Source organism: Gadus chalcogrammus, chromosome 7, assembly GCF_026213295.1.
Source record: "Gadus chalcogrammus isolate NIFS_2021 chromosome 7, NIFS_Gcha_1.0, whole genome shotgun sequence".
NCBI classification, from domain to species: domain Eukaryota; kingdom Metazoa; phylum Chordata; class Actinopteri; order Gadiformes; family Gadidae; genus Gadus; species Gadus chalcogrammus.
In genome coordinates, this window is record NC_079418.1 from 12,797,088 (window position 1) to 12,822,572 (window position 25,485).

The 25,485-nt window shown below is 44.1% G+C and overlaps 1 protein-coding gene across 1 annotated transcript; it reads right to left on the reverse strand.

The window, feature by feature from the left end:
• Positions 1 to 208: 208 nt before the first annotated feature.
• On the reverse strand, positions 209 to 25,469 carry lars1b (leucyl-tRNA synthetase 1b). Its single transcript, XM_056594446.1, has 32 exons — positions 25,341 to 25,469; positions 24,946 to 25,067; positions 24,558 to 24,645; positions 24,259 to 24,339; positions 23,768 to 23,905; positions 23,305 to 23,466; positions 22,212 to 22,324; positions 21,648 to 21,711; positions 21,404 to 21,492; positions 20,875 to 21,100; positions 19,616 to 19,703; positions 18,696 to 18,772; positions 18,110 to 18,163; positions 17,189 to 17,329; positions 16,438 to 16,515; positions 16,185 to 16,270; positions 15,088 to 15,153; positions 14,585 to 14,667; positions 12,739 to 12,877; positions 11,984 to 12,196; positions 11,365 to 11,422; positions 10,828 to 10,891; positions 9,871 to 10,054; positions 9,231 to 9,321; positions 8,456 to 8,596; positions 7,959 to 8,099; positions 5,538 to 5,648; positions 5,147 to 5,257; positions 4,260 to 4,364; positions 1,376 to 1,471; positions 950 to 1,082; positions 209 to 482 (listed from the first exon to the last, which is right to left on the reverse strand). The coding sequence occupies exons 1-32, from the start codon at positions 25,344 to 25,346 to the stop codon at positions 277 to 279; spliced, it is 3,555 nt and encodes a 1,184-aa protein (XP_056450421.1). The 5' UTR covers positions 25,347 to 25,469; the 3' UTR covers positions 209 to 276.
• Between the last annotated feature and the right edge of the window lie 16 nt (positions 25,470 to 25,485).

A 25,485-nucleotide genomic window follows, 5' to 3' on the forward strand; every position in this document is an offset into this window, starting at 1 on the left:
ACATGTATGGAAAACAGAAATACCCATCCCGAAGACAGCCCATGATTGCGAGCACCATGAACACTTATTTGGGGTAAGAGTGAATGGGTCAGTTGTATATGGTGCTGGCTCAAAACTACCAATTAAAATGCAGCATTTCAAAATCGATTGCTGAGGCTTCACCCCGCCCCAAATATAAAGGTAGGTAGGTAGGTAGGTAGGTAGGTAGGTAGGGGTAGGGGTGTGTGTGTGTGTGTGTGTGTGTGTGTGTGTGTGTGTGTGTGTGTGTGTGTGTCTCTACTGAACCAGGTACACCAGAGTGTCCCCTATGTCCACAGAGAGGCCGTTGTCGGCCACAGTGACCCGTCCCTCCCCCAGGTCCACGCTGAAGGTGGACTTGTCGGAGAGGGCCAGCTTGCCCTGCTCCTCGCGGCCCAGGATGGGGACCCGCCGGGGCCCCAGCAGGGGGTCCTCGTAGCGCATCAGCTTCACCCGGGACAGATCTGCAGCACACGCACACATGGGTACAGGGTTTTACTAGGCTGAAGAAAAGAATGGATACCGACACTTTACCTACGGTAAATCTGCATCAAAGCTCTTCCGTTCTTTTCTAGCAAACTCATAAAGAGAAAAATATTCTAGACTGATAACCATGCAGAGAACCCAACCTTCCTTAAAAAGACCCTTGGATGTCAATCGTGCACAACGTCATCTCTTCACTACAGAACAACGTCGTCTCTTCACTACAGAACGTCGTCTCTTCACTACAGAACAACGTCATCTCTGCACTACAGAAAAACGTCATCTCTTCAGTACAGAACAAAAGTACACTGTTTCGTCTTTAATCCTTGACAAGCGTCAAAATTATTTTTTTGGTCAAACTTTATAAAGAAGCCTGGCCCTGTACTTTACATTAGCTAGCATAACGAATATAGCCCAATTCTGCAGCAAGGGATTTCAAAGCACTGGCCTTTGATGAGTTTGTTGATCTTGGCGAGCCGCCGGACCACGCTGTCCCTGGTGTCTCCCTGTCTGATGTCCAGGCTGGTGGAGAACAGCCCGTTGGACGGCTGGGGGTTCACCATGGACACGGACACACCGGGCTGGGGCGAGAGAAGAGATAAGATGAACTACACATGTTGAGTTGTTACACACCGCTTTATTGAGAATACACAAGCCCACTGAGCAACTAGGACACACCGTATCTCAGTTATACACCCGGATCAAAGTTGTTGTTTTTTTAATGACAGCGAATAATGAAGTCACACACACACACACACACACACACACACACACACACACACACACACACACACACACACACACACACACACACACACACACACACACACACACACACACACACACACACACACACACACACACACACACACACCTCTGTTCGGAAAATGCTGAAGGGTTTCCCTGGGCAACAGTCCTCCTTGACTTTGTCGTCCCCCTCTGATGCAAAGACAACGTCAATCTTGTCCAACTGGAGAACACACATACACACACACGACAAAAAAACAGAAAGAGATGAGAGAGGGATTAAGATAGCGAGAGACATAGAGCCATGAGTGCGAGAGAGAAACCAAGGCATATGGAAAATAGATGGTGGATTATTAATCATGCACATCAGCAATGCATTTTCTGGGACCACTTATTGACATGTTTCCAGCCCCCTGCTGGCTGAGCCCCAGCATACGTGGACGTTGTGCGAGTCTAGACAAGGTCAATACAAAACAAAGAAACCAGGCGGACAGTGGGGTTGTTTGAGTTGCGACTTGGTGGCTTGATTCATGAATGACTGATGGAATTGATTGTGAGCCCAGCAGTTATCAGAAGGCTGACAACTGGATTAGTGTTAATCCGGTCAACCCTCCCCACCCACAGAAGCCATGCCAGAGAACAGAGAGCACAGAAATATGGGAGCATATGTCTGCTCACGACAAATGCATGATGAAAACATATTGAATTTACAATGAATAGCGTGTGTTGGGATTTTTCCTTATGTCCAAGCCACATGGGTTACAAAACGTCTACTCTACCTAGATCAGTGGTTCTAAACTTTTTTTGTTAGGCCCCCCCCCCCTTTGGTAAAAATAAATCATAATAATTACTGTACAGCTCTTGTGTGCAACACATTTTAAATTGAGTTTAGTTCTGCCTGTGTTTCATACAGTGTGCGATGGAGCTCTTCATCTCACTACAATACATTAAATTATCCCTCCCATCGCCTCTCCCTGCACCACTACACTGTGTGAAACACTGGCCTAGATACACTCACTCGTTTTCCTTCCAAAAATATGGAAGTCGTGGCAGCATACTCATGTTTACACACACCGATAAGGGTTTACCTATTTGACCTAGACAAAATGTTTCTCCACTGAAATCCCATTACCTATACTGATGCATCTCTACGTCTTCAACCATGAAACATTTCAAATAGAACCTAATTATATTTGACTCGGCCCAACTTAAACGGTTCCTCCGGGATTTTGTAGATATTATTGGTGATGAGAGATGAGTTAAAACCCCAGATGCTCTTTTGCTAATAACCGCTGCATATGTTTGAAGATATGAGAGAGAGATAGTGATAGAGATAGAGATATAACTATATATATATATATATGGGATAATGTATAGAACACCGATCATTATCGGGAAAATAAGCCGACAGACAACAGACATTATCGGGAAAATAAGCCCAGACAAGACACCTCAGCTCCGTGTCGGTGTCCTGTTCACCCTGAAGGGGCTTATTTTCGCTAATGACCGGCGACGTTGCCGCTTATTACACAGTTACTTGCCAAAATGAAACAATTACGAAGTTTCTTTTTACAATTCGTAGTGTTGATCAGCAGAGAAATAGTCAGCATAAGTCAAACGTCGGTTGACGACGATTAGCAACCGAATACGCTGGGGTTGATAAGTTACCCGACTACTTGCTGAGTGGTACCAAAGACGTGAATCAGAGGCAAAAAATTCAGATTCCTTGACAGCGGTCATTATATGCATTTATGATTACATGCAAGGGTTAGAGAAATCACTGCCGGAAGTCTGGAAGGCCTATGCAAGTGAACGGAGCATTGTACAGCATTGAGAAGAGCTGTGTAATAAATATATATATACTGTATTAGGGGTGTAACGATTCACAGATAGGAATCGGTATGCGGTTGGATTAACACAGATGCGACTACATCGATATGTGGGCCCCTGTATCGATTTAAAATGACCAAGAATCTGTTGATGCACCGATTTAAACGTTGCGAAACGGTTGAGTGAAGCTTTAACCTGATATCAATACAGTCAACTCAATTCAATCCGTTTCCATACGGATCGGGAAAATGAAACCTTAGGATGCGGCGGATCCGCATCTGTGTTTGTGTATGTTTGCGCCCTGCGTCTCCGCGTGCGCCCTGCGTCTCCGCGTGCGCCCTGCGTCTCCGCGTGCGCCCTGTGAGTGTGCGAATAACAGCCATATGTTCAGTGCACCAGCGAATCTGAACTAAAAACGTGTGGAAGTCCTTTGGGTCTTATTAGAAGGAGGGGAATATTGACAAAAGCTTTGCTATTTTCTTTAATTGTGTAGGACAGCGATCAAGTCTATAAAAAAACAAATATATAAACCTGTAGTTCTAAATTAAGATTTCATGGTCCCTATAATATATATATATATATATATATATATATATATATATATATATATAATATATATATATATATATATATTTGATAGTAGGCAATTACTCTATTATAGAAGGCTTATTTTAATTAATAGAAAATGAATGTGTTAACTTTAAACAAACATTAACTGTATCTTTCAGAATGATTCATATCTTATCAAATCGCACCGGATCGTTAGAACATTGAATCAAATCGCATCGTTCCATATTTAAAATGTATCGTCCTTGAATCGTATCGTAGCACGTGTATCTAGATACGTATCGGATCATCCTATAAAGAAGAGATGCACACCCCTAATATATAAACTTGATCACTGGGCCACTTTGTTTACATTTGTACTGTGAAGTGCTGGTACTCTATATTGTTTATACCTTCTGTTTGGTTAGCCGTGTTTGTTCGTTTTTTCTTGACATCAGCATTTACATTAGCATTTACTTTAGCGTCTATTTTTGTTTTTGGGTTAGGGTTAGTATTACTACTTTGTATTTGTATTGTATTGTGTTTGCCCGTGTTATCCACTGCTGCTGGGAATCTCCCCGGCGGGGGATTAATAAACTTGTTATCCCTCTCAGTGAGGACCCAGGACGACGCACCTCCAGGGAGTTGGTGAGGTAGACCAGGTTCTCCGTCAGCACGTTGCGCTCATCAAACTCCAGCTCCAGGTCCAGCACCCGGGGGCCCATCTTCTCCAGGTTCTCCTGAGAGGACACAAGCCGTCAGAGCCCCCACCGTTTCAACCACTCAAGGAGTTCATTCAGAAAAAAATAATGACTTAGGTGTGTAGCATCTTACCCTAGCTATCTTGTTGTATACGGGGAATGGGTTAACCTAGCGATTGGTAGTGCTATGAACATCCCTAGTGTACCGACAGCGATATATTTTTTATCTTTCTTCTGAAAAATATATAATTTGATAAACGTGTCTGCTAAATGCCCTGAATCGGGTATCTGCAGGTTTCCGCAAGTCAAATTTAAGACTTTTTAAGACCTTTTTAATACCAACTTGAATGAAATTTAAGACCTAAAACACGCAATGGTGGGGGTTGGCAACAGACACGAGCCAACCTCGGAAATTGACGTCTTCCAGCCAACTGTCCTTGAATTTGCAACTACCTATTGTCGCAGACTAGCTAGCAAGCACGCAGATAATCATTTATATATGCAGTTAGCAAGAAAGAAGCCTCTCTACATGTCTTTCCTGAAAAGTCCCACGAGAAAAATAAAAAAATAAATAGTGCTGCCCCGACAAATTTAAGACCTTGAGTTACAGTATTTAAGACCAGCATATGACATATGTAACGAATTTAAGACTTTTTAAGGCCTTAAATTTAGAAACATGAATTTAAGACTTTTTAAGACTTTTTAAGGATGCGCGGACACCCTGAAATGTATGCAAGAAAGTGTAAAAACACCACCAGGTTCAGTCAGTCTGCGACATGGGTTGAGTGAGTGAAGCTCTGCAGAACTAGGGTGAGCCGTACCTTGATCATGACCACGAAGGGCATGACTCTCTTCATGTACTTCTTCACCTCCGGCATTGCCCCGAGCTCGACGGAGATCACCTTGTTGTCAGGGAGGACCCCCTTGTTTTCCTGAGCCCCAAGACAAGCACAGCTTTAGTCACACATGAAGAGAGACATTCACACACTCAGAGACGGCTACAAAAAAAAAAACACATCAAAAAGGGTGCATAATATATTTGCAATGCAGTTTAACAAGTGGCATAACAGCCCCTTAACACAGTGTGTGTGTGTGTGTGTGTGTGTGTGTGTGTGTGTGTGTGTGTGTGTGTGTGTGTGTGTGTGTGTGTGTGTGTGTGTGTGTGTGTGTGTGTGTGTGTGTGTGTGTGTGTGTGTGTGTGTGTGCGTGTACCTTGTAGTGCCTCCCCAGCAGGGACAGGGCACAGTGCTGCCATGGCGGGTAGCTCTTGGCCACATAGATGGTACAGTGAGACGGCCTGCCTGGAGGCCGGGAGTCTCCCTTCTATAGCGGGAGATGTGGGAGAGGGTGGTTAGTTAGTATAAACCAAAAGATACACATTAGTGACCCATCCAACCATATTATACCCGTTGCACAAGATGTGGCCACGGCTTACTCGGAGTGAATTAAGGCTGACTTTCTAGAGTTTATTTTCAAGAGACATGCCACTACAACAGATGCGCTTTGTTTTCTCAAGAGAGTCACTCAGTATGGCCTATCCAAATGAGAACGCCAGAATAACAAATACTTTCTATACAGCATATTTGGATGCCCGATGTGTTTGGATGAGCAGACTAGTGTGCGTGTACACATGCACTCACACAACCACACCCACAAGCACAGTCTGTATGCCCTTCATGGATACCAGTCTGGCTTTCCATAAATTAATTTCACATGACAGCTGCCAAGCTTAATCTAATTTCCTTCTTAGGGAAACCATTACCGGTGTTTTTCAACACGATGACACAGGTGTGAGGACTTAACCTCCAAAAGGCTTCTGCTGCTCCGTGGGTTTACCGCTACACAGAGTAAGAAGGATTTAACTGAGTCTGTCCACCGCCAGGCCTCTGAGTCAGAGATGCAACCCTTACCCGGGACCCAGGCCTTTTTCCCACGGCATTCTATCTTAAGAAACTATCAACCGTTCTTGACGTTATGACACCTTTACATGTTGCTGAAATCTGAAGAAGTTTGAAAGAACGCAACAACCTTATTTTCTTTCACTGCGCCCTACTAGTGGCATAGCCGGATGAAGTACAAACTGCCATGTTGCTGGAACCTCTCCGTGCATTTTAGACCAGAACGACCGCAATACGAATTCCGTAGCAACGAAACAGACTCGGCACGGAGCGCAGCGCTCTCCTTACTTTAGTAAAAGTATATTGTTTTGTTTATTACTGTCTCGATGGCGGAATCAGTAGCAATTATCCCGCCTCATGTTCGATAAGATGGTTGTGATTGGTCGGTCTACCAGGTAGAAATATTTGTGTGTGGGAGGGGAGCAAGACTATCTGCAGAGAAATTGAAAAATGAGCTTGCGAGATTGTCTAGTTCACAAGCTACTACTGACGTGCTGTGCTGTTCATTAGTACCATCAAGACATTCATGTCTGAGCATAGACAATAACAACATGAGCCCCCCCTGGGAAGACTACTGCAGAATAGCATCCGGCTTATGGAGGTAGTCTTTCAGCTGCATCTGACAGCAGGCATTGCTACATTTTTAAACCACAATGCATTTATATTAATTATAATAATTGTAATGCATCAATTGAAACGTCAAACAGGACAATTGTAAAGCATTGCACAATGATATACCTGCTTTATTTCATCTCAGACCAGACTGGACACACTGTAGTGTGGCAACCAAGACAGGACATCATAGTAGGTCAATATATGCAAATGTTGTTTTCTAACTGCATCTCGGGGAAGCACCTTAGGTAACAATTTTCTCATCAAAGTTATACTTTCCCTTTCTCTTCACTGTCGTCCCTGAGTTTGAAATACTGCAGATAAAAACCGGTTGAGTGGGCCTCATTGTCTAGCACAGATAATTACATATTAAGAGACCGGTATAAACTAATTACAGCAAGATTACCCTGTTTATTTTCCATTCAAGAACACACAAAAAAAGCAAAAAACCTTCACATAGACATGCCTATTTAAAACGACACTACCAAAGGTGTGTTGACGGAGAGGAGGATACTCTTTGTTCCCATAAGAATAGTTAAACAAGATGCATTTATTTTCAAATGTGTCTTTGTGCCAATGCACAGAGAAGGAACATTTGAATGCAAATAGGCCACAGACCAGCCACACAAACCACTAAATGTAGTGTTTCACACAGTACATCCAAATAAACAAAAAATATCGAGACTCCAAAATGTAGGGATCTACGTGGCTACCTCGGTAAAGCCTGTGATTTTCCACAGCTTTTCCAAAAATAGCAACTGAAATCATTTTCCGCCTCTTCGGTTTTTCCCAATTTCAACCTGACAAACACAAAGTTGATGCGCTACACCTGAGGGACGAGATCGGCTCTCTTGCAACCCACTCTAATTTAATAAGACACCTTAATCATGGCTCAGCACTGGGTTGCTGCAACGGCGGCAGGCAACAAACCCAAATCAGTTCACACATTCATTTGCTTCACAATGAGGTGAAGATGCATTGGAATGAGGTTGTATGGACACACACACACACACACACACACACACACACACACACACACACACACACACACACACACACACACACACACACACACACACACACACACACACACACACACACACACACACACACACACACACACCTTGCTCTTGGGGGGCTGCATGTAGGCTTTGAAGCGTAGTCGGAGGTCGTGGGCGGTCTCCATCAGGTACTGAGAGGAGCGGATCAGGACCTCGTCCACTGGACCCGCCGCAGGCCAGGACGCCTTCATCAGGGAGCCGCCCTGTGGGGGAGAGATGGAGAGCGAGACAGAGACAGAGACAGAGACAGAGAGAGAGAGAGAGAGAGACAGAGTGTGGGCATGACATCATTCAGCAAGAGGCACAATTTGAAGATCACAATGGACGTAATATCAGGACGTCGGTGCCATGCACGGACACGCTCAGCTAGTCTCCGAGACCCAAGTCCACTCCCCCGAGCTAGTCCAGTTTTAAGATGAAGTCGCATCAATCGTTTTGTGAGGAAGGTTACCCAGAACAACCCTTAACCACTGCGAGCATCTGGCTCGGTGCTTCCAACCTATCCCCCGGTCCCCCCCCATCGATGCCACCCCGTATCATACCACCCCTCGGTCCGTACCTTGGCCAGGAGGCTCCAGGTGTATTCACAGAGGTGTGGGCAGATGGGGGCCAGGAGCAGGGTCTGCATCTCAATGAACCGGAACACCAGGTCCCGGTGCATGCCCTCGATGGCCAGCTCGCGGTACTTGTCTTTGGCCGCCTTTAACACACACACACACACACACACACACACACACACACACACACACACACACACACACACACACACACACACACACACACACACACACACACACACACACACACACACACACACACACACACACACACACACACGATTATTAAACCCAAACAGCAGTCTTGTTAAATACATGGCACTGCATTATACTCCAACATCTCCCTTACTAAATCCACATGCACCCTTTAATAAACCCCAATAGACGCCCCTTTACAATCCCAATAAAAGACCATCATCATTTTCTCCGCCAATGCCAGCCCCTTTTGATTTCCAATAATAGATCAAATCGGCCTTATTGAACTACAGGGTGTGATTTGCAATAGCATGACCGTGGGAACCCTTACCTAACTCTTTTCTGCCTCAACTCTGGATCCCCTCCCCCTAGGCTCCGTATTAATACCCTCCCCCCCCCCCCCCCCCCCCCGACTGGCCTTCATCACTCTGCACCAATAGATCCTTGGATACGGTCTGTGTTGTGAGGCTATGAGGCATGCATCAACCAGTGGGGAGGGGGGGAGGCGTGAGGGGGGCTCCCAGGTGTGTTGGTCATGGAGAACACCTTAGTGTTGTTGTTATTGTCGTCGTCGTTGTTTACCTGGAACTCAAAGAAGCCACTCTTCAGAGCCTCCTTGTACATCATCCTGTCGTAGTGCTGCTCCGTCTTCAGAATACCTGCGTTCATCTCGCTGGGACGAGAAAACAGATGATACACAGAAGTCATGCACCACTGCGCCTACCTAAACAACTCTTTACACGCAAACACACAACCGACCGATTACAGAGGTGCTGGAGGTATGCTTTATGGATATCATTTGTGGGTAATTTGTCGGAAACGGCATTGCCCTCCATCAGCTATGAGGGAGTGAAATGCTCTGTGAAAATATCTGTTCCGAGTTGCACCTGCCTCTGTGCGAGACTATTTCAATTTTAGACCGCTCCTGGCTCATGTCTGACCAGGGCCTTTCTTCCCTGATTGGTTCGGTGAATCCATCTTTCCCGTCAAACCCAGGTGCGGAAAATACAACACTCAATGGTGGAGAACGCAAAAAAAACTTGGGCGTGGACGTATTTCGATTGCTGCATTTCAAAACTATCTCTTTGCAGTGCCCTCTATTGACGACATTAAAATGTCGCCACCCTCTCTGCAAACAGCCCTCACACTGAGGTGTTGTGTGAGGGCATGTTGTACGTCTACACCCCCTCGCCCCCCAGAAACAAAGCCGTGCTGGGCGTACCTGGAGAACACTCGGTCATTGGAGGTGTCCGGGTTGCCCGTCCTCAGGCTGCTCTGGTTGGCGATCATCTCCTTCACCCACTCCACCCAGGTGTACAGGCGCAGGATGCCCGCGTCCGCCATGGTCTCCACAAAGTTGGCGTCCTCCACCGTGTCCCCTGCGTCCGCCAGGGCCAGACGCATGCCTGGGGAGGACAGGGGGGGGAGGTTAAGGCACTCGCCTCATGAAGAAATACAGGGGCGACAGAGGAAGAGCGGATGCCGGTCCACATCGCCTGAGTTTTCCAACCTCAGGATGAGACGTGAATATGGACTCAAATGGCCATATTTGGGTAAAAGGCATACAAATGCAAGAGCATCCTGTTACTGGTGGCATTGGGTTACCAAGCAACATCCCAAATCTGATTGCAGTGAGAGGAGACAGTGAAAGCCTGAAAAGCATTACAGCCCCTGAATTAAAAAAAAAAAAAAAAAAGTACCAGAAGTGAGCGAGAATGCAAGCTCAAACAAGCCGGTTTGGTTTCCCTTTAAGAGCAGTCAGCATAGAACTTAACAACTGCTCAACAATGAATGCATCTCCCCACCATTTTCCTTGTTGTCCTCTAATTCATCTTTAATTTTCACAGCTCACAGCTGTTTTGGCCACACATGCCATGTGATGCCCCTGCTCATAATATATATACCACGTTTTCCAGCCATCCTTGATGTTTCATGCCAAGGCTGAAGTCCTGTGTGGCATGTTCATGATCTACATAGCAAGCATAAAGCTGCATGTTGAGGTCACCATAGCGATTGGAGAATCATGTCCCGACGCCATGTGTCGGTACGTTAACAGTGAGCCAATCCCTTGCTCTGGCGTGAATCAATGAGTTAAATCGATGTGCTGAATCAATGTCGGCGCGTTCCCCCGGCCTCAAACGGCGTGTGAGCCGACAGTGCGGTGGCGGCGGCAGCGTACCATCTGCTGAGAATTTGTCGATGGCTTCGCTGAGAGTGAGGAAGTTCCCGGTGGACTTGGACATCTGCCAAACGAAGAAAAACAGATGTTAGCCAAATGATAACACAGAGTAGACCCACGCACACAACCGCCAAATGAGATATCCAAAACTAAATGAACCTGGGAGGAAAAGCTAAATCATGAACATTCAGAACAAATATCCTAATTAAACAACAACAGCGAAACGCCCTTGGTCCAACTAGTACAATTCAACTGTGATTCGTCTGCCGACCGACGCGTTGGGAGGGCACTTTGGATCAACCGCCACAACACACACACACACACACTACCTCATCATATTATACCATTTGTTTTGTTTGCCCTGTTTGTTCTGATTGTCTTTACTTTAGCATTTACTTCAGCAGCTATTTTTGTTTTCATTAGCACTTGATGTTTTTATTGTATCGGATCTTATCCTGTGCTTTCCACTGCTGCTGGTGTAACAAAGGAATTGACCCTCCGGGGGAGGTCAATACAGTTGTTATCTAACCATCGTACCTTCTCAGAGTTGAGCAGCAGGTGTCCGTTGGCGCGCACCGCCTGGGGCCACTTCCCACTGCGGAGAGAAGACATTGTTCTCTTCAGCCTCTCACTCTGCGTCTGGTTCAGCCCCTCTATCTCCTCATTTCAAACACAAGGCGAGCCCTAACCTCACGTTTTAGATCTGCAGTCGAGTCGGAAGCGTCTCGCCGGTTTTTTGCGAACGGCTCTCCCTAAAACCTCCTACTGAAGTCATTATCGTATCATCTCTAAACTTTGAGGTTTGATACGTACAATTGAGGACCATGTCAAGTTGTCGAAAGAACCAAGTCAGGCAGCATTTCTCACACACACACACACACACACACACACACACACACACACACACACACACACACACACACACACACACACACACACACACACACACACACACACACACACACACACACACACACACACACACTCCTGTCCCATCTCTTCAATCCCTGTTTTTTGTCAGTCAGACAGTCTATGTATCTTTTCGCTTCCCTCCCTCCCACAGAAATGAACCCAGTGGGGTTCAAAGGGCCAGTACGGGGTCAACAACACTGGTGTGAACTGACTTTAACCGTGTTCACACTGTCCCAGGACTCACCTGTCCTTGGGCCACATGGCCACGTGGTTGTACAGGTAGTAGGACAGGTGGTTGGGCACCAGGTCCTTGCCCGAGACGCGCACGTCGACAGGGTACCAGTACTCAAACTCCCGCCGCAGCTTCTGCAGGTGCTCCTTGGGGATGGAGGTCTTAGGGAAGGGCGACGTCTTGAAGAAGATGAAGTCCCACACACCCCGGGTCATCTGCTCTGGCCTGGGGGGGGGGGGAAGGCATGGAGGCTCATGATCACTGACATACACTGCACCAACTTCATCTGCCTGGCCACCTTTGACTAGAGGCTTTGATGCAGGGGCCTGTGAAAATAAAAGTAGACCAAAAGATAGATAAATAAATAAGTATCCTTGGGACGGTTGCTAGGAGACCTCAAAGCGATGCGTGGGAGGGAAAATGTGCTCCAATGTTGGATTCCAACATGAACTTGTAGGGGTCGGCTTAGCTCAGGAGGTAGAGCAGTTGTTTTGTAACCGAAAGGTTGCTAGTTCGATCCCAAGCTCCTCCTAGCTGAGTGTTGATGTGTCCCCGAGCAAGACAGTTAACCCTAACCGCTCCTGACGAGCTGGCTGTCGCCTTGCATGGTTAATACACACGTCGGTGTGTCAAATGTGTGTATTAACCGATGTAAGTCGCTTTGGATAAAAGCGACTTACATTGCCCTAATTGTAATTGTAATTTCACATCCAATTGCTCTGTACTTTGAGGATGGGGTTCCTGATAAGTGTGTGTGTGCTCCGTACTTAATGCCCAGCGGGGAAGCTCCCTGCCCGTTGAGGACTCCTCCCTGGAGCAGGTGCGCCACGGTGTAGTAGGCCATGTAGATGGTGGAGTCCGATAGAGACTCAATCAGCCACTGCTGGTCCCATGGTAGCCGTGTTCCTATAGCAACCGACAGGGGAGAACAAACGCACGCATACCGTGTTATTAAGAGATAAACAGCCGCAAGCAATAAGCGTGCATGAGTGACTACCTAGAGACACACGCATGCATTTACGTAGACAGAGAAACACAAAACGTAATCCGATGATTTTAGTCTGCTCATTTCAATGATTTGTTGTCAACTGTTGATTTCGTTAGAAATTACAGAGTGAAAAAAAAGACTTTATTTGCAGCTGGGAAGAGCAACTTCAACATCTTAGTTGAGACCTATGAATAAATGACCTCAATGGGTTCAGGGGAGAGAGGGAGTGTTGTAGTCAGGTAGTCGATTAGAAGAAGAACGATGCCTCAGGTGCTGCGATACACACCACTATGCGAGTCCATTATACCCCTGAAACCGAGGCGTGTGTGCGCGTGTGCGTGTGTGTACACATAAATGCATGGGGGAGAGACAGAGCCGTTAGTGAGGTGATTTATTGGTAGCCCTTTGTCTCCATCTGTAGTCCAAAGGAACCAGCAATAATAATGCCGTGTGTGAAACCCAAGGCCTTATCGGTAAGCCATATATGTGAGGACCAGAAGGCCAGCGCTATCTCTCAACACTCTTTTTCTTCAAAGATAAATCTGTAACCATTCATTTAATATAAGGGAATTCCTTGCAAGTTCTCACTTCACTGTGAAATTCATTTTAACAAATGCATTGGTCTCACATCTACAACAGTGTTTTTGGGTTCATTTGACATTTTCAACTACTGCACAAACACCAAATCTTCACTTAAGCAAACTCTGTTCAATTAACATTCCAAGGTGATGGAAAGTGTGTCTTGAATGACATTTCACGGTGTCAAAGCATTAAGTTGAATGGAAAAATACTCCATGGAAAGACACCTCGGCAGCCTTTACCAAGCAACTTTGGAGAAACATCACGATAATAAACAATATCGAATTATATTATTTTAGAAAAAAATAAATCCCATTGTGGGCAGCCACATCAAAGACATTAAATCAGATGCTAATAAAACACAGGAGAATTCAAGATAATTTCAATACATCTAGAGGGTGGGCGCTGGGAATGTCTTCAGCAGGAAAGGCAAATAAAGGAATTTCAATTATAAGAACAAGTCAGGGGATTGTCGTGGCTGTATCATGCAGTATCAGACTTCTTGTCAACAGTTATGATTCAAAAGCTAAATAACACCCATAGCACCTTCAAATTTGAGAGTTGGGCGTTAACTCCAGGGGAAAAGGACCGTCTATGCAAGGGTGGATTCAATTAACTAATAATAAAGTTATGGTTACATCTTAATTGAATTTTCCCCAGAGACACCCTTCGTCACAAACATCCTCGCACGATGCAAGGCCCCCCTGCCGAGTAGCCCAATCTGCCTTGGTTGGTTGAACGCTCTGTGCGTGTTTCTGCAAATTCACCTCCCCGAGAAGTTGTAAACATTGCGGGTTACATTTTGAGGGCAAACAAGCCGCTTCACGCACTTATTGAGGGACGTTCTCGGTGGGCGAGAATACTCCCCCTGGCTCTGACTTATTTTTTTTTTTTTTCTAGTATAGCATAACATAAAGCATGTATACATACTTCATATAACAGTCTAAAGCAAAGGGAAAAGGCAAAAAGGCATCATATCACCCATTTAATGGGTGCCTATTCACTCTCTCAAACACACACACACATACTCACACACACACACTCACCGAGGCCGTAGGTACGTGAGCAGGCATGCTCTTGAAGCCAAGCCAACGTGGCCTCAAAGTTCTTCCGGGTCTCTTCGCAGAACCTGAACAGTCCACACAGTACAGAGCAGGTCGGTCAGACTCAGTACTGCGCCCCTTCCCCTGCAACGTGCTTGGGCAGCAATCACCTTACTCATTGACATACTAGGTGCATGTTTGTGTGTTTGTCGTTATCTTGAGCCTTGGCATCTTTGAATATACAATATGATGATTATCAAGGGAAATCACAATATTTTCAGTGACTTTTCATATAATAAAAAGTTACATTTTTGAAGCCAATCCATGCATTGCTGTCCTGACGTTGTTGCTATGACAACGGTCCATCGCCACATGTGCAAGAGCATATTGTGAAGTAAACTCAAACCCACACTTAAAAAGCCAAAAGATATGTCAAGGCGTTACATTTGAAATCACGATCATCACAACCAGTGATGTCCAGAAGAGGGACATAGAAACATTCTTACGTTTCCAAAGAGTTCAGAGCTTGGTTGGTCTGTGCCTTCCACTCTGCATCACCGTAGTCCAGATACCTAGAACGTTACAGAAATACACCAAGCATGAACAATAAAAAAATAACTTACCAGATCAATATAGGCTGAATCTTCTGTTATTAAGGACTTGCTGTAAGGGAGAAGGGCGTATAAATCATCTTGTGAAAAGAAATCCATAAATAAATGGATTTCTTTTCATATATTGGAATTTGGTTAAATTATATAGTATTAAACATTATAAAATATTAATATAATAAATATTAAATATGTTAAAAAAATGTAGCTCTAGTGCCGGGGCAAAAATCTTTACAGAGATAGTGTTAACAGAGATGGGTGTATGGCGAGTTTTAAGTGTGTGTCTTTATGATTAAAAAGTCTTAGTTAGATTTTCCAATGTTGATCATTTCAACTTTGAGTGAGGCCCAGTACAAAGTGTCTGGGCTAGGGTTGCCGCGGTGTGGACATTTTCACACCGAGTAATACGCACGTGTCAACACCGGTATTAACTTTGAAACTAGGTCAACCGCCATCTACTCCGTCAACTCTCCTCTCACACTCAGTGACAGCTGCTGGCAGCGCGCCAATTCTCGGCGTCTTATAACGTTTTATATATAAATCGTACAATATAATTTTCTACATCATAATATCATGGCCAAAAGCTCTGTGCGCCTCCGGATGGCCGTAGTGCGGGGAGCTCACATAGGGTTGGGCTTCGCGGGGTTTGTTTACCGGCGTTGCTATGGTTACCGGTCTTGTAAGGAAGCACGCCAATTCTCTTCCGCATAGAGCAGAACTGTGGCTTATTCAACACATTTTAATTTTCTTGATTATAATTACATTATTTATTTTTAATGAATTTGTTTTTTATTACTGAAAAAAAAAAAAATAATAACTCGGTGTTGGCGGTGTGCAACACAGAGTTATCGGTGTTGGCCTCAACACCGGTAACACCAGTAATACTGTATACCGCTGCAACCCTACTTAGGGCCATATTGGACATTTAAAAAAGGATTGACAGAAGAAAGCAATGTTAATCTTTGAGTTTGCCAAAGGGCCGATGGGGCACCTACCACTGATCACAGAGAGCCACCACACACTGGTCCCCCGAACGAGACATGATCTGCTTCTCAGGCTCCATGTAAACCGCAGCCTCGCCCTGCGGAAGAGACAGAACGGGCATCATATCAGTCTCAGCACAACAGATCCTCCAGGAGGATGATCAGTGAGGCCATTTTCAAGAACACACACAACAAGGTCAAGCAAAACTATTTAGACAATGTGGTACAAAATTAGTGAGAACACAAGAAGGATCAGATGGTCTACCCTTTCCACCATCATCTTCTGGATAGGCTTCTTCACGTCCTGGACCTTCTGACCTTTGTAGCCCTCCACCAGCATGATCTACAGAGAGGGCAACAGCAGCGACAGCTCAGAGAAGAGGCCACACTCCGGGATAGAGAAGAGGACGGGAAATGAATGACTGCCCAGCCAAGGCCAGGCTAATATTCATTGTGAAACTCTAACGTAAAATATGATAAACTCTGTATTGTTGTAACAGTATTACTGATGCATTATTGATCTTTATTTTTTACACCTGATGGAAGTATGTTTTCTTTCCCTACGAGAGTTTTCTACTTTGTTAATGCATAATAATTAAAAAATATTTATTAAAAAAATATATATATATATATATATATATATTTTTTTTAATATACATTGGTAGTCAAGGCGGGGCCCTATTGTTGTTAAGGCGGCTGCCTTAACAACACAGTACTGGGGGAACCACTGCCCATTTTGGGGGTGCATTGCTGCCTGCTCTGACGTTAACACCCCTTCAATTCACTTTCAACGGGCAGGTTTGTCGCATTAACACATAAATCACCAGTTTCCCGGTATACAGTATCAGCCAATAAGAAGTGAAGCATGCAAAAGCATGTGTTAAACCCAAAGAAACCTAATTTGGACATTGCGTTTTTCGCACGTATACCCAGGCAGCCCAAGAGTGATCTACACAAAGAACAACAATGTTCATCATAGTCACTACAATTAGCATGGAGACTGTGTGGAGACTCACCCCCTCATAGAACCCTTTGAGGTAGACCTTCTCCTTGGCCTCGGCCAGCTTCTCCCGGTCGTTCTGGCTCTGGATCTTCAGCTCATCACACACCAGGGGAGCAGAGAGGCTGCCTAAGCCTGGGATGTCAATGATGGGGATCTGTTGCGCGCACACACACACACACACACACACACACACACACACACACACACACACACACACACACACACACACACACACACACACACACACACACACACACACACACACACACACACACACACACACACACACACACACAGTTAAAAGTCCCCATTGGAGTTTTAATGCTCGAAGCTGATATTCTAAAAGATGTTGTTGAATTTTATTTATGTACACTCACACACATTATGGATATCATTTGTAGTTTAATTTGTATTTGAATTATAGCATCAATAATTAATAGTGAGTTAATGATCTCGAAACTTAAGATACTCCACAGCCACAGTCCGCAGTGCAGGTTGTACCGACATTGCGTTCTGCAATGTTGGATCATGGCCAATTTGATTGTTATGTCAAGGGTGGATTAAATATGGGAAAGTTTTGGACGCCTACTAAATATATTTGTAGCTGCAAATATGAATTTTGTGAACCATCTTCAATGAGGCTGGAAACCTAGTCACAAAGGTCTGACTTGAGAGGGGTTAATTTCCCTTTGTTTTGCTACATATTAGTTGAGGGTAATCATGTAACTGGATGTGGGGAATTGTGAAACAGAGAACATAAACTCTGCCAGCCCAGCACTATAAAAAGTGTCTGCAAGGGTTTTAAATTCACACCTTGTAGAATTTCCACTGTAGAAATCTACTTATTGGAGTCCCCTTCTGAAAGCTTAGCATAATAGGACTGCTGGGCCATGACTTAGTGGTACCCCTTTCCGACCTCGGAACATCAGCTTACCGGCTCAAAAGGCAGCACCATCTTGTCCTCAATGCCGTACTTCTCCCTCAGGGCCTGAACGACAACAACAGCACGGGTCAATAGGGGACGATGCACACAAAAAACAACGCATTCAGTCGAATGTAGTGGTCGAGAAAAATCAAACTTACATTGAAGTTGCATGTTTACTTCCATTCAGTGTGCAAAATACCCAGTGGGAATTGGCAGGGGCCCTAGTTACAATTACCTTACTATATAGAGGTGAATCAAAAATGATCCAATAATGATCTTTTATTTATTTTTGACGAGTTCGCAACGAACGATTCCATATAAGTAATTATCTAGAAACTTAAGATACTCCACAGCCACAGTCGGCAGTGCAGGTTGTACCGACATTGCTTCCTGCAATGTTGGATCATTTTGTAATGCCATTAGGTGGCGCTGCAGACAGTAATGAAGAGAGAGATCTGTGTTAAGACGGCAGAACTATGTGATAAGACACTTTTGCTTTTGAGACTTTTATAGGGCCCCCCTCCCATTTCGCACACTGCTTCCGTTTCCCAATTTCAATCGACTTTGCTTTAACGTGGGTGAGATGGCAGTGCACCTGTTTCTTCTTGATGTCCCTGAGTGCGGCAATGTCATCGGGAGCATCAGATGGTACGCTGGTCACCACGCCGGTACCTAGCGGGACAAACCATAAGCAGAAGACCACCTTTATCATACACACTGTGGACTTGCCCTCACCGTTGGGGAGGTTTGAACGCTTGCTTTCTTTGTTAATATGGCTCAGATAGATTGCACACTCAAGCAGATGGTTTCAACCCCCAACACGCACATACATATGTTTACACAGAGATACTGTGAAAATAAACCATTAGGCAGGCAGACACCTGAGCAGGAGCAAGGAAATTAGTTTGCTTCCCTCAACGCCCCTTTCCTCTATGAAACTACGGCACTGCACTTTTAGAGGAGCTGGCCATGAATATGATCATTATCATTACGCACATCCAGAGCCAATGGTCATGGCTGAAATATTTTACGAGTGACAATCTGAAAATCCCATTATCACCTCCCATTAAAAAAAAAAAAAAAGTTTTGAGGTTCAATACATTCAACAATATGGGAATAGAAAGACATTAAGTCCGATAGCACCCCACTAAACCCATGTTGTATGAAGAAGTCAAAAACGATATTATATTTAAATGCTGCCATTGTGATTTCAGACAAGGAGTGTGTAGTAAAGGAGAGGAAGGTATACCCTGGCCTGCGTTGTTTGCAAAGGCACATAGGTGAGATGAAACACTACATGTAAACATTAGTTTGACATGCCTTTTATGGTATGTACCTGGACTAATGAGAGCAGTGTGAGGAAGGTGCTAGTCAAATCTAAACAAGGCAACTCAAATTGATCCATTGATTTGTATGAGGTCCACGAATAAATAAAAATGTAGAAAACCTAATCAACTAAATCCCAGTTAAAATGGCTTCCATCCAATTCAGTTGACATCATGATATTTGTCATACCCTTGTCCTCCTTGATGGTTAGCATGGGCAGAGCGTAGATGGTTTTATAGGAGGTCAGTGGGGCACTGAGGGCACAGCCCAGAATATCCTGGAAGGGGAGCACAGAGAATATCCAATAAGAAAAAAAAAAAATAATAATGATAATTTGATTTTATTGCATCGCTTTCAAGATATCATCCTCAAACATACTCATGGCAACATTGTCTGCTTTAAATCGGTCGGCTTAGCTCGGCTTAGCTCAGTAGGTAGAATGGGTTGACTGGTGACCAGAAGGTTGCTACTTTGATACCCTGCTCCTCCTAGCCGAGTGTCAAGGTGCCCCTGAGCAAGACACTAACTGCTCCTGATGAGCTGGCTGTCGCCTTGCCTGGTTGACTTCACCGTCGGTGTGTGAATGTGCATATTAAGCGTTGTAAGGCTCTTTGGATAAACACGTCTGCCAAATGCCCTATATGTTAAAGGTCCCATGGCATGCTTCTTTATGAATGCTTTAATATAGATATTATTGGGCCCCAAACACAGTATTTGAAGACGTTCCCGAAATTCAGCTGTGGTGCAGAATTACAGCCACTACGAGCTAGTCGCACATTGAGCTTTCCCCAAACGCGCCGTTTTGGTGTCTGTAGCTTTAATGCAAATGAGGAGGAGAGAGGCGGGTCAAGGTGGAGGGTGGGGGTGTGGTCCTGAGCAGCTTGCGGCCACGGTACCATGCGCTCTGTTTACAGTGAATGCATTGCAATGGTGAGGCGCACACAGCCTTAGGCCGTGTTCCGTAAATATTCTAGAACACTCCGGGTGCTCCGGCATGAGTCCTGGAGCTCTACATCTAAATGATATCATATTATACCGATATCTATATCATATAATATATATTATTACAGCCAAAAGCTGTGTGAGCCTTACACACACTTGCGTTACAGTGTGTGTAATCTCTCTCACACACACACACACACACAAACACACGTATCTCATTGGCGGGCCAAATTCTCTGGGCTGGCAAGGCAGAGAAAGGGGAGGTGGAATCTCCCCTTATGAACACATACAGGGAAAATTCCAAAACGGTGCGTGTGAGCTTCGTTTTTTCAAAGGCGGAGCAGAATGCTTAGTGCTCGTTTTACACCCAATGAAATGTCTAGCAACTGGGGGAGCATAGGTAGGCTAGGGGAACCCATTAGTGTTGGAAAACCTCAAAAAGAAATGTTCATGCCATGGGATCTTTAATAAACAGCTTGTCGTGAGCGACGCGCACACAAACCCACCTGTCCCAGGACCTCCATGAGCACGGGCACCACGCCGTTGTCCTTGGTGAAGCCCTGGTAGGACATGTTGCGGGCGGCGCGGGCCGTGCTGATGAACACGTCACCGTTGGCCGTCTCGAAGGCCACGTACTTCATGTCGGGCCGCACCCAGCAGTTGGTCTGGCCGAACATGGTCTCCGGCCTCATGGTGGCGGCCACCAGGAAGATGTTCTTGCCCTTCAGGCCACTGTGGAGCGACATCGTTTCATTGGTGGTGAACATCGTAGGGATTGTATTATATTGCACTTGGTTGATTGTGTTATGACGTTAGTGAGTGAAAAGTGTACTGTGCGTGAAATTAATGTTCTTGTAATACATGTTTTTGTTATGCATCGGCTAGTAAGTGTTCCAGTGATACTGTTGGATTGCGGCTTAGTCATAAACAAATAAGAGCATGAAAAAAGGGTTTAAATGGTCATTTATAAAACAATAGTAAAAGATAGTCCTATCCTATCAAGGACCTGGTCTGATTTATGACTATTATTGTTACCTGCTGTAAAATACTTTTGTTTTGAATTTGGCGGGGTATGGCTCCACAACCTTCATCTTGATGAGAGTGTATTCCTGGGGTCCAACTCCCTAAACATAGTCACAAAAGGAATCGAGGGCAAGTTGACGGCTACTCGTTATCTTCATGACTCTCCTTGCAAAAATAGATTAGTTACATACTCCTTAACCACAGAGGAAGCTAAACTATGGAAATCTTCAAATTGTCACAAGTATTTATACTGTACCTCTCCTGTTTGTCTGTCATGGTCCATGCAGGGCTGTCCGTCCTTGGGAGAGTAGATTGTATATCTGCATAAAGATAGGGATGTTCAAATTATTTAGGTTTTTGTTTCAAATGAAGGGAAAAGTATCATCATTAGAGTGGATGCAAAGCAAACCACACTAATGTTATGTGTCTTAATTATTTTTTTACTTATTCCTCCTCCCTATTTCGAGTAATTATTTAGTCAGACACATATACTTTTAGGAATTTACACCAAACCCCTTCCAAAAAGTTGGCCGTATATCAGTACAGTGCACTATTCATACGATTTTTAGAATTGTGTATACTTTTTTTACATAAATATTTATAATATCATTATTTATATCTATAATACGTGTTGGCTCACGCAAACGCACACATTTTCTTCAGAAAATCCACATGCAGCAACATGTCAAGTTTTGATTGTCAAGTCTTTCGTACCAAATCAAGGAAAAGATATTCCACCATGTTACCTTTTACGACTAATCGCTAGTGTAGTAGGCTAAAGTAAAAAAACACATTTGATGGAACAAATTAGTAAGCTCACCGTTTGCCAAATGCAATCTTTTTCCTCTCCTTCAGGGTGATGAACTGCCACCTGACAAAGGAGTCGTAGAAGGGGTTCACGTCAGTGGTGATGAAGGAGCGCCTCCAGTCCACCTAGTGAAAGATATCATATTAGAGTTTAGAAGAAAGCAAACAATGTAATAAAGCCAAAATCCAAAGAATGCCTTCCCTTAACTAATGAGTTCCATAAGAGTTTGGCAAGGACATGTTGACCGTGCTTGACAGACTTACATACATCAAGAAATACCCCGTCTAAACTCATGTTTATCTACAATATGTTCCAAATATTCTCTTCATAAAAAAAGACTGCCAGAAAAACACAAGGTTGTGGTTGGTCTACATAGGCAAGTTGTAACCTGGGGGTGGAACAGCTCCTTGGGATCTGCTGCTCATCCACCATCAAGGCTTCGGGCCCAAGCAACATCATATTGAAACCAAACCAAGAAACCAATTAACAGTGTGGGGAGTACCTACTCACCTTTACCGAACATGATGTAAAACGGTTAGTGTTTGGAGTGGTCTTACGAGAATCCTCCCCTCTTACACTTCCTATTTACTTCTACGCAAAACTCGTCATATTGCGTCATCTTAAACAGGAAGTGTTGGAGATCGATACGGATCTCTCCAGTCTCTCCAGAAAATAAGGGAATGATGCACGACCATTCAAAAATATGAGTGGGTTTCTAACCATACAAAGCTTAATGGAAATGGGTGAAGTTTCCCTTTAAAACCTGTAGAGGTAATTACATATATAAAATCTACACCAGTTCTTAAGTTTTCATATCAGCAAACACATACACCGATATACTTGTGATAGGTCAACCGATACATCGGTCAGGCTCTACTGAAAATAGTGCAAAATTATCAAGTACAATGTTATGCTGTTACTGGCCCTCGTTTTGAATAAGTGACTATTCTAAGACTTTCATTATTTGGAATGCATTGAAAGTGTATTCCCCTCACATGAGCAGGATCCAACTCCGGAAGTCAATGGTAGCAGCTAATCTATCACTTTAACCACATTAACTCATGCAAAGTGCATTGGACAGAAAATGAGTGGCCTAAGGCTTTACCTTGACTCCCATCTGCTTCAGGTCTTTGATAGCCAGAGGGGGAAAGTACTCCAGCCAGTGTTCAGCATTGGCAAACTTTACAATCTCAGAGTCAGTCAGACCCAGAGAACTCATGATGTCCCACTGGAACTTGGCCGTACCGGTTTTCGCTGCTGCTTTGCTCTAGAAGGTAAAGAAAGTATGCAAGTAGCTGTATAGATGTATTTTCAGACACATTCTTTGCAATGCTTATTTTGAATTCAGTGTGGATGGGCATCCTAGGTCAGTGGTTCAAATGTTAAATGGTCCAATCAAAACATACAAATATTTGAATTAATTCTTGCGGTCTCATTTTCTGTATTTGGAGATAGTTGGTGGCATCTGATCTAAAATAACGTCATTGATACATACCTCACACAACAACTCGGGGAAAAAGAATGCGCATGCATAAATGATTCTGAATTGAACCCCTTGGTCTAGTTACCTTTTTGCTCTTGGTCTTATCCTTAATAATGATCTCGTCCGAGAAGTCGGGCTTCTCCTCTTCCTTCTCCTCCTCATCAGGGAACACAGGAGGGTTTCCATAGACCTCCATCTCCCTCTTCAGCTTATCTGCACACGCCTGTGATGGAGGACACATGGCCAAAGTCAACCAGCAGGCCCCCATTGGCTCGATGAGTAGCTGGATAGCCACACATCTGAACCAAGTCACTTCACTGAACCAGACTCATATTTGAAATTTTGTTCGTACTAGTATAGACTACTCTTGAGTTGATTTTAGATGCATACACGTAGTCTTTATTTGATAAAGAACTATAACTTAGCATAACACATTTTCAGCAAAGACAATAAATATTGCTCCACTTATAAACACACGATCGCATACAATTCTCAAAATTATAGTATTGCATGGCATGCACAGTGAACATATGGACTAAGCACATAGCTAAAACATAAAGAGAGTCATGGACTCACCTTGATGGGCATTCCTGTGCAGTGCAAGCCGAATGGGAAAAGACACTGCTTCCCTCTTAAGCGCTGGTAACCGACACCAAACTGTGATGAAATAGACCGTTGTATTAAAGCCAATTCATTCAGTTGATATAAAAAAGCCAGGAAACTGGAGAAATCCCTTGTTAATACTGGAACAACATGGGACTCTTCAGCATCAGCCTTTTAAAAATATCCACACTAAAACGTTAAAACTGCAAGCTCTCTTTGGTTAGATTGTTTACCGTTTGGTTGTTTGTTTCTCATAGCGTCAGCAAACTCACCTCACATTTTGACATACTGAAAGTGTGGCCAAGATGCAATCTGCCATTCATGTAAGGATATGGGAAGGTCACAAAGTACTTGTTTTTGCTGAAACAGAAAGCAAACAATGAATTAAATAGTAATAAAACATCTCGTGTTATTACTATGACTATAACATTTTACTTCCAATTAAGTGACACATGTGTGTAATAAACCATTACAAACGTCCGAGTTATATTTCAATGTATACACACACATTTGACTATTAAGACCCACAGACTGGGAAAGTGCCTGGTCTGTTTTTTTGCAATCAACATTTTCATCCTTTTTCAACGAAGAGCACTGGGAATATTTAGATGACATGGTTAGAAATACAGTTGACAAGACCGGTTAAGAACATATATTTACTTGGTGCTTTCCCCAATGGTCGTGGGTGCATCACATTCAAATGTCTTCTGCTTCTCCCATTGCTCCTGGATCTCTCTCTCGATCTTCCTCAGATAATCCAACTTCGCTGTTCCCTTGCGCTCCTGGAACAGAAAAGCCATAGTTAGTAGTGATTTTTGACAATGGGAAATATAAAAAATATTTAAATCAAGCCCAAGCCCTCCCGGTCCAATTTGTTATGTCCTCTCCGAGTCTGATTCACTGTAGGTATACAGAACCATGAGAGCTAGTCACTGGAGCTAACTTAGTTAGCAGGTTAAATTGGGTATGCAGCCCTATACAAGTTATATAGTATACTATAACAGCTGAAACCCCAGATAGCAAAACATATAACATAGACACTGCCTTCTACTTACACTCATTGTGAAGCCAAATGCGGTCCTAGTTGATGTTTTAGTCTGAAGAAACTATTACAGAGGATTTGACAAGGGAAACCCACGCCACCGGTACAATGCTGATGACATCTGCAGCTCTCGCACATGCATCTGAATTGTGGGTAAT

Bases quoted from the DNA above. Each gene is read 5' to 3' on its own strand.
- lars1b (XM_056594446.1), bottom strand. The intron at 18,773-19,615 runs GTATGACAAATA...TTGTCCCGCTAG, and splicing joins AACCATCAAGGAGGACAAGG to GTACCGGCGTGGTGACCAGC. The intron at 11,423-11,983 runs GTGAGTCCTGGG...TTCTCTCCGCAG, and splicing joins GCCATGTGGCCCAAGGACAG to TGGGAAGTGGCCCCAGGCGG.